This window comes from Zalophus californianus, chromosome 9 (assembly GCF_009762305.2).
Source record: "Zalophus californianus isolate mZalCal1 chromosome 9, mZalCal1.pri.v2, whole genome shotgun sequence".
In the NCBI taxonomy this organism is placed as follows: Eukaryota; Metazoa; Chordata; class Mammalia; order Carnivora; family Otariidae; genus Zalophus; species Zalophus californianus.
The window spans coordinates 110,574,276-110,591,446 of record NC_045603.1 but is presented as its reverse complement, the minus strand read 5'-3'; the positions used below and the strand labels follow the sequence as shown (position 1 = coordinate 110,591,446).

General features: G+C 39.8%; 2 protein-coding genes across 4 annotated transcripts in view; one reads left to right on the top strand and one right to left on the bottom strand.

Annotated features, from left to right (window-relative positions):
* Positions 1-17,171, bottom strand: part of EPC1 (enhancer of polycomb homolog 1) — a 94,178-nt gene that overhangs the window by 67,212 nt on the left and 9,795 nt on the right. Inside the window, exon 1 of one of the 3 annotated variants that reach the window (XM_027592826.2) lies at positions 1,504-1,931. The exons of 1 other annotated variant lie outside the window; for it this stretch is intronic. In XM_027592826.2, coding sequence (XP_027448627.1) covers positions 1,504-1,656 — 153 coding nt within the window. In that variant the 5' untranslated portion in view covers positions 1,657-1,931. Of the gene's footprint in view, positions 1-1,503; positions 1,932-17,171 lie in introns of those variants that run through there. One more of the 3 variants, XM_027592827.2, reaches the window with a different exon arrangement.
* LOC113921730 (protein FAM117A-like) lies at positions 1,839-2,230 on the top strand. Its single transcript, XM_027592831.2, has one exon. The coding sequence runs from the start codon at positions 1,866-1,868 to the stop codon at positions 2,199-2,201; it is 336 nt and encodes a 111-aa protein (XP_027448632.2). The 5' UTR covers positions 1,839-1,865; the 3' UTR covers positions 2,202-2,230.

Below are 17,171 nucleotides of genomic sequence, written 5' to 3'. Positions count from 1 at the left end.
ACAATCTCTACTACATACACTTATCACTTAGCTTATCTGTAAAGTTAGATTTAAAACACTACTCTCAAAAGTAACATTCAACTGTCACAACTATTTTACTTGAAAAGGTTAAATAACCCAAACAGTTTAAACAGCTTTATTTTCAAAATCAACATTACAAAACATAATTTCTACATTTAAAATTCTTACAGTACCAAATAGAAGTATTACAGTACAATTTTCCACAACAAAATTGTAGCACACAAATCCAGCGACTCCTTGATTTCCTTGAACTGTCAATACACTGCACCCTGTTTAAATGGCTGTACCTGAAAACCAAGGTATGCAATTCCTTAGGATTAGAAGTCATCAAGTTATACTGTCAAGGATCTGGGGGAAATGAGAGGAAGATTCTATTATCCTTGTGTCTGAACCCAATTTCTACAACAAGGTAAAGCCACAGCTATGATAAAACGTCTATTAGATGTAAACAGTTAAATACTGAAACCCACCCGATTTAGACATCTCAATGTTAAGATTTCTGTAAATGAACTCACTTAACTTTAGTTCTGTTATCGATAAGGAAGGACCCTCTTTCGAAATCTAGATCTATAACATCTTCTTAAATTGGGTCTTTTCTTCCCCTATGTTGAGAAAACCAGAAAGAAGGCGAACTTACACTTTATTAAAAAAAAAAAAAAAAGACAATACTAGAGTTACAGGCTTTAGAAGAGCTACGTACTCCAAATAAGTCTGCAACATAGTCTCAAAGATCAAAGAAAAAGTCTGGGATAGTTTATTATCCTCCGATTAATCAGAACTGGGGAGGAATGAATGCAGAAGTCCCAGAAAGAGGATACAGAAATTAAGTCTTATCTTCTATGAAAGTCAGTCATCCGGGCAAATACGCCGTACCCTCGACATTCTATTGCAGGGGGTGAAGGGATCATAAACCTCACAGACGGCTGTCAACATTACAGGCCCCACTGAGCCCAGCCACCTCTCCAGGCCACCGGGAAGTGAAATTCCCCCACAGTGCACGGAACCTGCGCTCCCCCGCGCCGGCAGCGCGCGAAGACCGAGGTGGCCCTAGAACGCCACCCAGCGGCCTGCGGAGAGGGCTGCAGGCGGGTCCTCCGCGGCTCCCGGCTCGCCGCACCCCCACCGCCACCCAGCCCGTTCCCCTCTCCGGATGCACAAGGCCCAACCCAAGAACTAAGACCACAAAATGGCTGCCGGCAGCTTCGTCACGTGACCCCTTTGTGCCTTTCGGGCTCCCGAACTCCGCGGGACCCGGGTACAAGTGGCCGGGGTCGGCGGGTGGCCTTAGAGGAGGCCCCGCCGGGCCGCGGCGGCCGGGGGTCGAGGCCGGGGGAGGCGGGGTAAAGGCCCGGCCGGCGACTGAGAGTCGGCGGCGAAGAGAAGATGGCGGCCATTTTGTGTGGGTATGCTGCTCCGCCGCCGCCGCAGGCAGCAGAGGGAGCGGGGCCTGGCGCTGGGTCGGACAGGGGAGTTAACACGTACCGACTCCTCTTCCTTCTCCATTCCGGTGGGCATCTGCGGCACGGCCCGGTTTATCGAGGCGTATTCGTGCAGGTCGGGCAGATCCTCACAGCGGAAAACCGGCAGCGGCTTCGAGGCGTCTAGCGCCCGCGCCCGAAACGACAGTTTACTCATCTCAGGCGCAGCAGATACCTCTCCGCTCTGGGGAAACGGCCCCGGCCAGCGGGATCATGGAGAACCGGGGGTTCGGTCCCCACTCGCCTACCGCTGCCGGGGACTTGAGGGGCGGAGCGCAGAGCCCGCCGTCCGGGCACTAACACCAGCCGGGAGGGTGGGAGGCTGTGCCGCTCCGCTCCTCTCTCGCTCGCTCTCTTCAATACGCCATGGCCAACATGGCGGACATTAAAACTCAACTGTGCGCTCTTCAGCCAACCCCAGCCATTCCCCACACTGCATCGCGCAGCGGCGCGGGCACGCGGGGGGGGGGGGGGAGCGCGGGCTCGAGGCCGGGCGCCGGCACGGAGCGCGCGTCCCGCCAACCCCCGGCGCCCGCCGGCCTCGCTGCTCGCGGCCCCCACCCTCTGCGGGCCCGGAGGCGGACGGGCGGGACCGGGCAGACTAGGCGCTCGGACGCCGGGAGCCGGCTCCTCGGTCCTCCTCTCCCTCTCGGGCACGCGCTCACTTTCTCACGCTCGCTCCCTCCCAGCGCCGTTTTCTGACAGGCGAAGGTGCAGGCAAACTATCTCCACCCGCACGCCGGCTTTGCGAAAGGCAACGGCGGGAGAATTGCGGGGTGGTGCTATTGCCCCGGGGTAGGCGGGCTCGGCACCTGTCACCCCAGCCAGCTGCCGGCGCGAGGGGCGGGGGAGACGCCGGGGGGCCAAAGCCGCCCTGGGTGGGGGTTAGGAGGGGCGCTCCAGAGGCGCAGCGCACTGGTGGCAAATTCAGTGGGTGAACGTATGTCTTAGTTATCGCTGCTTTTTAGGTCTTTAAAAGAAAAATACAAACGAAATTAGGGGCAAAATGCTACTTTGGGTGAACTTTTACCAGCGATTATTTTTACGTCTAAAGAAACTCTGAATTATAATATTTGACAGGCTCGGCCGCAAATCATTGGTCAGTTCCATCCACTGGGTTTAATATAAACGGTAAACATCCTACTCTGTTCCTAAGTAGGTGTGTGTGTGTGTGTGTGTTTTAATTCTTGCATTTTACCTACCCATATTCACTTTTATTGTAATTGAAGCAAAAGGAGTTATCATCGGACACTGTAACCTTAAGGGAAAAAAATTAAAGCAAGACCTACTTCAAAATTTTAGAGCCAATTCGTTATATGTAGCTCATGATTTTGTTTTACTGAAAGAAAATGCTTCAACATAGCCATGGGTTCACACTTATTTGTTTTCTGAAAAACTTTCTAAAATTGAAAAATATAAAGGCCGTAGTGCTTCTGCCAAATCAAAAAAGAAAAAAAAGAGGGAAAGCTGTATTATTGTAGAGATTTAGACGGATGTGATTGATTATTTGGTTTATATTACACATGAAAATTGGTATCTAGAAAGCTCTTTCCAGTGGAATATTTTAAAAATCCAGAAAGGCTGTTGGGGTGGGTTTAGTAGGTTTGCCAGCAAAATTTCAAACATAAACATTCACTGAGATACAAAAATGTTTTATAAGTCTGCTTTTCTCGCTGGGGGCTACATAGTAAAAATAGTCACTATTCTTAAATACCGGGTTGGACAGGAACTGTTACTTGCTTAAGGCACATAGGCAAACTGCTATCTTCCAGGTTGGTTTTGCTACACTGCCAGGTGGGGAGAAGACAAGGAGTGCATAGATTGCAGTTCTCAAAAATTACCCTCAAACTCATACTGGCAACTTCCCTCTGTGAGGCGGAGGGACGTGCATCTACATTTCCTATACTAAAACTGCATTTATTCAATGAGCAAACATTTACCGAGTCCTCATGGCCTTCTAAGTATGCTGCTGATTGTCACCCACAGAGCTCATGGAGAAGGACCTGTAGATGACAACTGCCACACCTGGAGTAAGTGTTATGATGAAAGCGCATGCTATTGTGGGAACAGGCAGCAGCTCTAATGAGAGCATTCAGGGAAGGTTTTTTGGAGGAGATGATATCTGAGTCAAAATTGTGTAGGATAAGTATGAGTTAACCTTGCCAAAAAATGAAGAGAAGAAAAGTAGATTAGGCAAGGGAAGCAGCATGTGCGAAGGCAGCCACGAGAGCCCCTGTCGTATTCTGGGAGCCTCAAGAATTACCAACCATACTGTGGAACAGATACCTATTTAGGCAGGTTTAAGAGTTCTGGCTCAATATTAGTATAGTAGTCCTCTCCAGCCCGCAATATTAGATTTCTGAAAATCCTACAAGTAGAATCCTGTTGATTTTACAAAAGACTTCATAGAGCAAAGTCTTTACAGATTCTGTGGACTAATAAGACTTTCTAGAACAAAACAGGGTCTTCAGTTATGAGTGAACCACCAAGGAAACAAATAATATATATTTTTAAACTGCATTAAAATAACAGCTTATGGATAACATTTTCTGTATCCCTAATGGGCACTGTACAAATCAGTTCCTTGTTGTCTAGAGATTCTAGAATCATCCTCCATGGCAGGTCCGGAGATATGCTTACAAATTAAGCTTGCCTTTTTGCAGATAATATGCCTGCTGAGAGACATTTTCTTTTTGCATCAATTCTCCATCCAGCTCAATGCCCTGGATTTCTGACTCCCAGTCCTACTGGTTTCCTAAGGACCCAAGGCTGGAGTCCCAAGCCTCATAACTCAATTCACTTCCCTCCCTCCTAAGGGGCAGGAGTGCAGCAATAAAGGTTCAGGTTTCAATGTAGGGAATACAAGTGAGATTCTGATCAAGGGATACCCAGTTAACCAAATGACCAGTACAAGGCAGTATAGTGAAGTACAGTGCTATGGGAGTTCAGAAGGAAAAGTCAGTTCCAGCTGGGCTGATCAGACAGCATGGAGAAGCTAGCGTGTGATTTGGTTGTGAAGGATGACTAATATTCCAGTTGGCAACGGCAATGTACTGGTAGAAGAAAGGGTATTCATGGGAGAAAGCAACTGTTTGAACAAAACAGTGAGAGGAGGCAACTGGCTGGTGTGTGAAGATGAGAAAGTTTATTTGGCCAGAGTTCAGTAGGAGACTCTGACAATAAACCAGGTATATGGTAAAGTGGGTAAGAAGATGGGTTGAGGGAGTAGGGGTAGAAAGTAGAGATAAAATTTTTATGGTGATAATAATTACTTACAATATCATCATGATGAAATGTGCTTCATTTCAATTTATACCAAATACAGAACTTCTGCTGAAAACACCAAAAATGTGTGAAATGCAACTGCTCTGGCACTGCTTTTTGCTATATATAAGAAACCTGAAATATGGTTCTGAATTTTAGTTCATGTCCAATATGTGCCCAAGTCTTATTATTTATTCTTGGAAATTGTACCCAAGATTTGTTTCCTTATTTCCATTCCCACTGTCTCAACCATAGTCCCAGCTCTCGTCACTTCCCGCCTAGAAACGACCCCCAATCCAATTCATCCTTTATTCATGCATTTCTTCCATAAACTGCTATTAACCACCTCCTTTACAGGAAACTGCAGTACTCTCATAGTGGTTAGTGGTAATCAACAGTGGCTGGAAGAAGCTTTGGTTCCTGGGAATATGAAGAACACAGTACAAACTGCCCTTTAGGGCTTCATAGTGCATGCCACCAAATCAGTGTGCCTAAATCCTCATTCCATGTGTATCCTCCCCTGCCCAAGTCACTTATTTATATCTGCTCTTTATTTTGCCCATTAGATAAAGCCTTTTTTTTTTTTTTTTTTTTTTGGTATCGTTGTTAGGGTGCCTTGATAACTCTAACTCTGTTCAACATAATTTCCCATTATTGCCTAAGACAAGCTCTTCACTCTGGCTGCTAAGTCTCATCACCATCTTTAGAAATCATCATGTCTTTCCTGCCTCCAGATTTTCATTCATTCCTTTCTCTCTATTCTCCCTGTCCAGCTTCAGACTGACTGCATATTTCTAGGCTGACCGAAATGTTACCTCACAGGAATGTTTTGAAGATTCAATAAAATGATCCATGTAAATATTTAGAATGGTCTCTGACCCACAGTAAACCTTCAGTAGTTGTAAACTATTGTTATTACCCTTCAAAATCCAATTCAAATATGTCCTCCATGAAATCTTGACTACTTAATTTCTCTGGGTTCTAATTTCCTAGTCTGAAGAGTGAGAGGTTAGGTGAATTCAAAGTAATTCTTCTTAAGCCTACACCATTCTTTCTCCTCTCTGAACTCCTATTACACTCGCAATCAGTAAGAATAATAACCACCATTTACTATGTGCCAGGCAATGCAGAAGTACATTTTAAATGCATTATCTCATTTAATTTTCATGAGAGTCCTACGAGATCTGTTCTGTTAGAGAGGTTGCAAGACCTGCTTGTGGTCACAAAGTTGGTGAGAGGCAATGCTGAGATTGAAATCCCTAGTATCAGATTCCAGAGTCAAGCACCCATGACCAGATTATAAAGTGAAATGAGGAGTGAAGTAGAAGGGAGGAAAGAGAGATGTTGAATATGGGCTAACCTTTCAGGAGGCTTGGCAATGAAGGGAGGAGAGGTAGAGACAAAGGGACAACAGATTTTGTTGTTTTTGAAGGTGGGAGAGATGTGGGCATGTTTGTACACTGAAAGCAAAGAATCATATAAATGGATTAACTTTAGAACTGTCTTCCTCTGAGGCAGGAAGGAAGGGGGGCAAGAATGGATAGTGATCCAAAGAAGATAAACTCTCTTCGATGGAACAATAAGATTTAAAAAATCATGATGCCAGTTTTGTTAGCAGGAGTCTAGATTCGTCATTCCTTCAAACATTCAACAAATATTGACTGGATGTTTACTAAGAACGAGGTAAAGCAGTTTGTGCTGGAGAACAATGACAAATAAGACATGATCCCTATAGCCTCACAGAGCCAATAATAAAGTGATATATTGCCTTTACATTTAATTGGGAAAATATGAAGCTAATTTCTTTAAAATGTGTGAATGGATAATGATCTCAACATGAGACAGTGATACAGTGCTATTATTGAAAGCATTGTGCAAAAGCACTAAATACTGACAATACATTTTTACTTCAAGTTATTTTTCTCAACCTTCTGCTTTTTATTTTCATGATAAGCTATATAAAGAAATGACATCAAAGAATTCTTCCAACATAACATTTAGGGAAATAAAAACTGGAAATACTTTCATGATGTGTTCCCCCCGCCAGGAAATACTGGAAATTAAATATTGCAATTATATTGTAATATATTTAATAGGGTATCAAAGAAACAATATCTGAACTAATTTTCTTTACAGAGTTGATTTATACATGGAATTCTAGGTTTGATATAAAATATTCAGAATATATCCAGAAATAATCTATCTCTACCTTAAAAGAATAAAGGGCAAATTATTATTCTTAGCAAACTGTAGCAGGATGGACTCAGTTATTTCAGTTTACCTACGTCTCCAATACAAAATTTAATGGAGAAAAAAGAAAAAAGAAAAAGAAAAAAAATACACAAATTGGGCCTGTTTGAGAATGAATTAGAATATTTTTAAAAATTCACAAAATGGTGCCAGCAGTATTGAGATTTAAAAATTAAAAAGATAATGAAATATAATACATCTTATTGTGTAATATAAAATCCTAAATTTATAGAAAATCTACTTTGAACACAGCAAGGATTTTGCCAAAATTTAGACCATACCCCCGGAAAAAAAAAAGGTGATTAGGTAAGTCTATCCATTTTTAGCACTTGGATTCCTTAATTCCCAGGTCCCGTACATCATCTGATCTCCCCCTCCTCCCAATCCTGGTAGGCAGTTGATGAGATCTGTATGGCATTATTTTAAGAGGATCCTACTAGACTACCTGATGCAGCTGGATGCCTAGGTGGGAGTCATAAGCAGGAAATCACTTGAAACTTGAACAGTAACAATTTAGTACTTTAGAGGAATGTCATACATTCTAACAATTAATTTGCCAGAAGAATAAAAGTCCATCTTAGCAAACAAGGAAAATTGAAGAACTAAACCAGAAATACTAAAAAATATTTGGTAGTATTTATCTAAACTGAATTTTGTTAAATTACTATTAACTCATTTAATCTAATGACTGGCACTTACTGACAGACTACTGTGTATAGCCCAGGTGTTAGTCCAAGGTTGTAAGGGGCAAAGGCATAAGAATGAGAGAGTTGGGAGACACCAGAGGAGAGGGCCGAAGGGAGAAGGAAGAAAAGGAAGGGAGAGGGAGGGAAAGGGCAGGCAGTAACCTTTAGGTGTCTTACCGTCTCAGCACATAGAATGTACTATACTTTGAGCACTAGTTTTACCAAGCAACACATACAAATCAGTATGGTATAAGTGGTACATGGGGTGAAGAAATGAAACCTGGAGAAATAAGAGAAAAACTGTTAACAAAATAGAAATTTATGTTGGAAGGTTTAAATCAAATTTATTAGTGTGCGGTAGACAAAAAAAGCCTGACAGGGAAGAGGGCTTTCAAGACAGACTTTTGTAAGTTACTATTGCTTCTGTGATCCAAGGAAGGAAATCATTTTCCTTTTGAAACTTGAAGCACAGAACTATCTTCTCTATTACCTAATAAGTTAGTATTGTTGAAATTTAAAGTTTTACTTTCACTCTATTCTTTACGATACTGGGAGTAACCGTTGTGCCAATTACTTAGAAAAGCACTCTAAATCCAGTTTCTCCTCTCTTCCCGAATAGGGAAGGAAAAGTGAATAATTTCAACCCCAAGGAGTGAGATTATAGGTGTGAAGAATGATTCATGGAGTGAGAAGAGGAGGGCACGGAGAACATCTAGGAGTCAGCAGAGGGTGAAGAGGTGGGGAAGGAACAGAGGAGGAAGGACAAGGGGCTGGGGGAAGCATGAAGAGAAGCCAGGTGAGGTCGCTATTTCGAGGAGGACCAAAAAGACGGAGGTTGTCACTGGAGATCATAGCAAGCATGACTTCTAGAGGACGCTGTGGGAGGGAAATATACTGTGGTGAGTTGGGACAAACTGGAAGAGGCACTGGCTGAGTGGTGCCTGATGCATGTTCATTAATCATTTACCAAGCAAGCCAAAGCCAAGTAAAATTTTGAAGTGATTTCCCAGGACTTTTCTGTGATACTTTCATGGTTACTTGCCCACCCAAGTGAGAACACCTTGAGGCCAAAAATCAGCTTAGCTTCAGGACATAGCCGGCGACAGAGTAGCTAACATCATTAGTGTCTCCCACATTAGACGTAGTAAAAGAAAATGCATTCCATTATTTCACAACAAAATCCTGGTTACAGGAGGAAGTAAAACATATCTACCATCTTTAAAGTTGCAGGAACTAGTAAACAAAAAACCAACCCAATTTATTTCAGAGAGTTAGTGATTAGGATATACGTCATATCCAGATCTTCAGATTTCTTCTGAATTAAGTTTCCCAAACACTAGACTCATCAGCCAAAAAACAACCCAGGTGCACTGTGGTGGAACACGTACTTGGATATTATATTTTGGGTTTAACTGATTTCTTTATAATCAGGTTAACCTTTTGATGTTTTTGTTTCTTCCAGTCTTTCCTGGGTTTTCTTTTATTTTTCATTTGCTTGTTTTGTAATATTGGAATAATACTGAATATTGTTTTGTGGTCCTCACTTCTAAATATAATCTGAGAATAATCTCACCTCATGAAATATTTTTATAAGATTATTTTTTGACAGATACTTATCATATATATATATATATATATATATATATATATATATATACACACACACACACACACACCATAATTCACTTAAGCACACCCTCCTCAGGGAGGTTTATAGAGTGTACTGACTTTTCTTTATTATAAAGAACACATATTGCCTTAATAGAACATTTAAAATAAACAACAGGTTTGAATTTTCATGGCTTGAGGTGCAGAACAAATATCTGCTGTTCTTTGCTTATTTTTTGTTTTTACTATTTCTGTTTATTTATTTATTTATTTGTTTGGTGGGCAGCAAAGAAAGGTTTATTGAGAGATAGCAAAGAGTACAAAGCTCCCGAGGAGGGAGGGGACTCAAGAGGGTTGCCCTATTTTTTAGTTTTTAAATATTTATTTATTTATTTGAGGGGGCAGAGAGAGCGTGCATGCACAGGCACGGGCACACAAGCCGGTGGAAGGGGCAGAAGGCGAGGGAGAGAAAGAGAACCCTGAAGCAGACGCCCTGCTGAGCATGGAGCCCCACTCAGGGCTGGATCCCAGGACCCTGAGATCATGACCTGAGCTGAAACCACGAGCAGGATGCTCAACAGACTGAGCCACCCAGGCACCCCTACCTTTCTTTGAATAACAATAGTGCCAAGTCTGCACAAATGAAGGTTGACAATTTTACTGTCATTCTGAGTTGATGGCAAAATCTAGGTCTTCAGTATCTTAAATATCAACATTTAAGGTCTAAAATGTGTTTCTTACCAGATATCAGTTTAGCATTTTTCTTTTTTTTTATGATCTTATTTATTTATTTGACAGAGAGAGAGGGAACACAAGCAGGGGGAGTGGGAGAGGGAGAAGCAGACTCCCTGCTAGGCAGGGAGCCCTATGTGGGTTCGATCCCAGCACCCTGGGATCATGACCCGAGCCAAAGGCAGGCAGGTAATGACTGAACCACGCAGGTGCCCCTAGCATTTTTCAAAAGTATGATCCATAAAACATTAATCCCAGAGGTTACATTCTCAGATGAGGCACATAAAAAGTTACATATAAAACCAGTAAGTTAGAAAAATACTGTCTATTATATCTTTCTTTTAAAAATACGTATGCGCTCGCAAGGCATAGGATCAGGACAAGTCCTGCAGAAAAGAAATCTATTTACTAATGCTTATCACAGTATTTTTCAAATTTATCTAACCATGCAACCCCTTACTATGTACTATTAATTATTACCTTTAATTCTATAAAAGCACACTTTGGGAAATTCTAATCTAGGCAATACAAGGAAATGAAAGTTTTTCTAATCAAGTTTTTCATTTAATTGCTTAGGAAGTCTGACATGTGAACTTTGAAAGAAGCATAAAGACCTTATAAATGCAAAGTACTATCCTTATTACCAGTTAAGATTTTTATCCTGCTGAACACAGTGCAAAATAAGACATTTAAGTGTAAAACTGAACAGAATTCTAACCAACACAGAATTAAGCAGATTGCTACTCTTTAGCAATATATTTGGTATTTAACACCAAATTAACCAAATTTTTTAGCTACTTTTCTTTCCCAAAGTTTCTCTATTAAAAAAAGAACATGGTGGGGGCGCCTGGGTGGCTCAGTCGTTAAGCGTCTGCCTTTGGCTCAGGTCATGATCCCAGGATCCTGGGATGGAAGCCCCGCATCACATTGGGCTCCCTCCTCAGCGGGGAGCCTGCTTCTCCCTCTCCCACTCCCCCTGCTTGTGTTCCCTCTCTCGCTGTGTCTCTCTCTGTCAAATAAATAAATAAAATCTTAAAAAAAAAAAAGAACATGGTGAACCACTCTGATTCAGATTTTTATTCTAACCTAAGCTCTTGGAGCTGCAGTTTCTCCATCCATAAAATAGGAATCAACAGACTCTCTCATGTAGGTTGATACATTGATTCAATAAAATCATTAACACAAAGAGTTTATCATGGACCTGACACAAAAATAACGCTCAATAAACATGAGCTATTTTAAAGGACATTTTAATCCTATTTTATCTCATAGATCATTTTATTTTTCTGAGCTTTTTTCCCCCCTGGATATACAGTATAAAACAATATTAATTGCAAAGGCTTTCAAAACTCTTAGCTAAGACAACAACAACAAAAAAAAACCAAGCTAAAAATGTCCTCAAATGATATATATATAAATATAAATATAAATATATATATATATATATATATATTTAAATCTACAAGGAGCTCTGGTACCCCCCCCATTGCCAAATGATTCATCAGGTGGCTGCCCAGTGACTCCTCAATCTCCAAATCTGGTCAAGCAAGCTCCCTGGGGGGTCAGGGCCTCTGTACAGGCTGCTACTGTTTCCCTTAGGGTGAGTGCTTTGTGTAAAAACAGTCAAATGATAAGTAACATTTTACATTCAAAGTAGCAACATGGTTCAGTGAGACACAGCATTACGTCTTGAAAGGAACACTGGCTTCCATGTTTGAAGAGCTGGACTCTTCAATGAATTAAAAAATAATGCATTGAAGAGTTACCATTTTTTGACCCTATAGAAATGATTTAATTTCTGAGCCTTAAGTATCTCATATACTTAGTATAAAGAATACTTGTTTTCCTCTCTTTTAGGCCACTCTGATGAACAAATGAGATAATATAGTGAAAAATCTTTGACAGCTGCAAATACAAATATAAATATTGAGGAAGAATATATTATTTCAATTTCACCATAGTGGTTAGGAAGGGCATATGTATACATGCCCCCAAATAACACACTGGCATGGAAAATCTATGACCTATCTAAATCGTGCAGTTGATCACAGAAGATTTGATTGCAAGACTAGAGTGCTTTGGACATTGCCGTAAATGGGAAATCTTTAACATAACACTGAGATTCACCCATTTTATTTATTTTTCAATAATCTTTTTTTCACCCCTTTTAATTTATCTGGTCATATTATTTTCAATTATTCTAAAGAGTGTCTAGCACAAAATAAAAGTTTAAAAAATTTATCATAAGTTTGAATTATTCTAAGAGATGTAACTGTATTATAATTTTTATAATTTTAATGTATTTTTCTCAAAATTTTCTCTTCCTCATCATCACCTTATTAAGAACCGAAAATCAATAAAAATGTTTTTTTCCTGAATTTTCTCTGCTTACTAATTTCCCCCATTTTAAATAAAAGCAGCATTCCAGGTTTTTAGCAGATGACATGCTAAGAAAACAAATGGCTAAAATGCATTTGGTTAAAAACACTAGCTCCAGAGTCAGACATGATTTGGGTTTTGTAGCTCTGTAAACTTAAATACAATTATTAATTTTAGTATTTAGTTATTAATTTCTATGAATTGCAGTTTTCTCCTCTGTAGCATGGAGATAGTTCATACTTCCAAGTATTGGTTGGAATAGATAAAGAAGCCTCGTAGCCAAATTTACTGAGTTCTTAGTTTTGCTGGGCATTTTACATATGCTATTTAGTTTAATCCCTACAAAATGTTATAAAACAGCTTCAGTGCCTGTCATCATAGTAAGATTTCAGTAAGTATTCTTAGATAATACTATTTCACAAAAAAGCTGAGCATTTTTCTCAAAGAAAGATTAAGGAATAGTTGTCAGTATAAGGTGGGAAGTTGGTTGCCCCTGAGTAGGCTGAACCAGGTCCTATTTACCTTCGTTTTAACATAAATGCTAAACTGGGTTTACACTAACTGTTCAGTCCTTCTTTTCTTTGAACAGAAATACTCAAAACCCAAATCTTCAAAAGAAGGAAATGCTATGGGAATGAAAAAGTATTCCTTCTACAGTAATTTTTCAAACCCTATCTTTCATCCTTCCATTCACAAAAATGCTAGCATGTACCCATTTAGACACACACACACACCTCTTTATATCAGGCTTGTAGGGGACACTATTGTGTGTTTCTTTAGTCTCTAATTCCATTCTTCCATCTTAACAGAACTCCCTGCCTTTATTTTCTTGGGTTGTTGCAGAACCTGTGCTTCTTTGAATAAACTTTCATGGTCTACTTGAAAAATATGGTTCTTTGGGAGTAATTTTGAACTATATTCTGTCTAATGGTCTTAAAATTCGATCTTGTTAATCTCAGTGGGAATAAAAAAACAATTTTAAGTGTAGAGAAAAGAATAACTTTATAATAGTATTGCCTCCATCATGTGGGTTTTTAAGACTTTTTAGAAAGAAAAGGTTTTTAAATTTTGTTAACTATTTTTTTTTTAAGATTTTATTTATTTGACAGAGAGAGAGCAAAAGCAGGGGGAGCCATAGGCAGAGGGAGAGGGAGAAGCAGGCTCCCGCTGAGCAAGGAGCCCGAGGGTCGATCCCAGGACCCTGAGATCCTGGGATCATGACCTGAGCCGAAGGCAGATGCTTAACCAACTGAGCCACCCAGGCACCCCTCAACTAATTTTTTTAAAAAGATTTTATTTATATTTGAGAGAGAGAGAGAGAGAGAGAGAGAGAGCATGAGCGGGGGGAGGGGCGGAAGGAGAGGGAGAAGCAGACTCCCTGCTGAGCAGGGAGTCTGACTGGGTGGGCCTGGATCCCAGGACCCAGAATCATGACCTGAACCGAAGGCAGACTGCTCAACCGACTGAGCCACCCAGGTGCCCCAGGAAGGAAAACGTTTTTAAGCCATGTTACATTTTTATAATTAAGTCATCAGTGAATTAAAAAATAATGCATGCTTGGTTATCTCGTCTGTATTAAGTGGTTATTTATGAACATTTTATGTTAAAAAATGTAGGTTCCAATTCTGCTTCTACCACCAGCTAGCTGATCTTAATGTCCCTTGGCCTCAGTCTCCTCAACTTTGAAAAAAGGACTTTGAAAAAAAGGACTTGATGATCTTTCCCAACTTCTCCAACTGTCAAATTTTTCTAATAGTTGGTAGGAAAAAAATGAGGATATATGAAATTTTTTTAAAGTAAAAAGCTAAAAAAAGATAATTCAATTTGAGATGTACGATTTCTATAGTAATTATGCCTTTAGTGTTTCCTGGCTATATGTTTACATAGTATAGAAAGCCCCTATGAAAAGTGTAAGAGCAAACAGAGTCCTGGAAGGTATGCCGGAGGGAGAGTAATTTCACTGAGTGAGTCAAAGATGTGATGCTCTGTTAGTTGGTAATTAGTAACACTTGATGCTTAAAACAAAAGGTTCTTAGAGGATGCTTAGTAAAAGTAGCTTTGCCATAAATATGGTCAAATGTGATATGAGAAATCCATGTACCTTATATCATTAAAACTGGAATATAAAGATTCAGAATATCAAAAGAGACAAACTTCAAAATAAAAGCTGAAGGAGAAATGTTTGAAGTAATTAAGTCTAGTAATAAAAGATCTGCAATTAGCCTGAAATTCTCACTGGAAAAGCACAGGGAATTTCTATGTAATAAATTAAGAAAATAACACAATACTATTATCCAGGCACTGAGAAAAATACCAAATAGCAACAACCAGAACAGTAAGAGTAACAATTTAACCAGTTTAACAATTTTGAAAAGTATGATAAAGTATGAAGAGTACATTTAAATCTTATATCAAAAAACTAGATTGTGTTACATATACTTTAATAAGTTTTCCTAATGTTTCATTTATTGGGCCCTGCTTCTGTGCAAGCATTGTTACTACGAACCATGGGAGATACAAAACAAAAAGAGGTTATTTTGCTCACTGGACTTAGTTCCTGTAAAAACAAACAGGGCATGTCCTGTGTGTATATCCTGGTAATCCTGGTTTGATAGGTAACATTTAAAATTTTTTTTAATTTTCCTGTTTTCGGACTTACAAATGATGGAAATTAAATATACAGGAAATGCTTCATAAATTTAGAAAATCATCTGTTTTCATTTCCTTTCATGATATTTAAGAACTAATTTTCAGGTAAACTGTCTTTTTTTTTTTTTTAGATTTATTTATTTATTTTAGAGAGGGAGAGCACAAGCAGAAGGGGCAGAGGGAGAAGGAGAGAGAATCTTAAGCAGACTCTGTGCTGAGCATGGAGCCCGACAGGGGGCTCGATCCCATGACCCTTTGGTCACGACCTGAGCCAAAACCAAAAGTCACATACTTAACTGACTGCACCACCCGGGAGCCCCTCAGGTAAACTACCTTAAACCAAAAGTTTGTTCGTCATTTCAGATTTTCCTTAATGGAGGTGGAAATCAATATTCAACAATCATGGAGTAGTCAGCCATCAATTTATGTGGCCATTTAAGGTGACAAGTATAATATATGTCAATACAGGGAAAGAAGCAGATACAGAAAGGTAAAATGAGGGAACAAAAGCAGCACATAAAGGATCACAACCTCCTAAACACGTGTGGTGGGCATTGAGAGAATCATGAAGGAACAAAGAAAGTTTCTCTGTGTGTAGTATATGAGCAGTATTACACCATCTTCCTCATACAAGGAGAGAAAGACAGCTATTTTCTGATGGGTGTATGGTAAATTCCAGAGCTAAAAAAAATCTACATGGAAACTTCTAATTTTCTACTCTTACTATCAGGAACCATCCAAACTTTTTTTAGAAAATATTTTATTTATTTATTTGAGAGAGAGCAAGAGCACAAGCAGGGGGGAGGGGCAGAGGGAGAGGGAGAAGCAGACTCCCCGCCGAGCAGGGAACCCGATGTGGGGCTCGATCCCAGGACCCTGGGATCATGACCCGAGCCAAAGGCAGACGCCTAACTGACTGAGCCACTCAGGCATCCCATCGAATTTCAGATACAAAGAAAAAAAATTTCATTTGAAAGTCCAAAAATTTCCTAAGCAGAAAAGCCAAAATGTAAAATTCCATATATCTGGTATGTAAAACAGGATGTGTATTAAAATTTCTATTCATTATTTAACTAAAATTTTATTTTCAAGTGTTTTCTCATTTTTTTACTAGTTTCTTTAAAGAATGCAGTGTAGCAGTATAGCTGAACAAGGGTACTTCAAAAAATGTAAAATCTTTAATAAGAGTCATAAAGGTTTTCCAAATGAAAACCAATTGCTTTCCAATTTAAATTTAGACACTTTCAAATTTATATGAACTCTGAAAGGAAACAACACATAGACAACAGTTAATTTCTATGCTCTCGAATAAACAGCAATGTCATTCTGCCCCATCAGCCAGCCTGTCACTTTTCTTCTTTTCTCTTTTAATTTCTATTCATTATGGGGAAAAGAATACTAAGGTATTATTAATATAAGTAGCCTATATTATGTAAATTTTTAATTGTCAAGAAATATTACAGAAGCAAATGCCCTATGCATTCTTTCGACTTTTAGGTGCCCTCATGCTGCCCCCTGCTGCCCAGTGTCCACAGTTACTGAAAATTGTCTCAAACTTTTCAACCTTTGCTACTTCTCTTTATTCTCCCCATCAAAACTTACCTTGTCAGAGATCCAGACCACCTAAGTTTTCCTCTACTCAGGCTAATGGGTAAATGGTAACATAAGAAATAACTAGTTTCCTCCTATTTATCCCATCACCATTTTTTGGCTAATTACAAGCACTTGAATTGGTGTTCTGTTGGAAATGACTGACATCCAGATTCCCTAGCTTGGGATTCCAAATCCTCCTTGTGTTGGTTCCAAGCTACCATCACAGGTCCATCTCTCCCAGTCTCTAACCTCTACACATTATAGCTAACTTTCTACCCACACTGGACTTCCAGCTGGTCTTTCCAAATGCCATGTGTTTCCTCTCCTCCTTGCCTGTGCCCACACTGCTTTCTTTACCTGGAATTTCTTCTCTCAATTTCTACATATTGTAAGGCTATGTGTCTTTCAAGGCTCTGGACAAAAGTATCTTCTCCATGAAGTTTATCCCAATTCCCAACTGCTTCTCTTCTCTCTAATCTGCTAAGGCTCAAGATAGTGTTGTTGCTGTTGT

Excerpts from the sequence above, each read along its gene's own strand:
- LOC113921730 (XM_027592831.2), top strand. The coding sequence starts at position 1,866 with ATGGCCAACATGGCGGACATTAAAACTCAACTGTGCGCTCTTCAGCCA.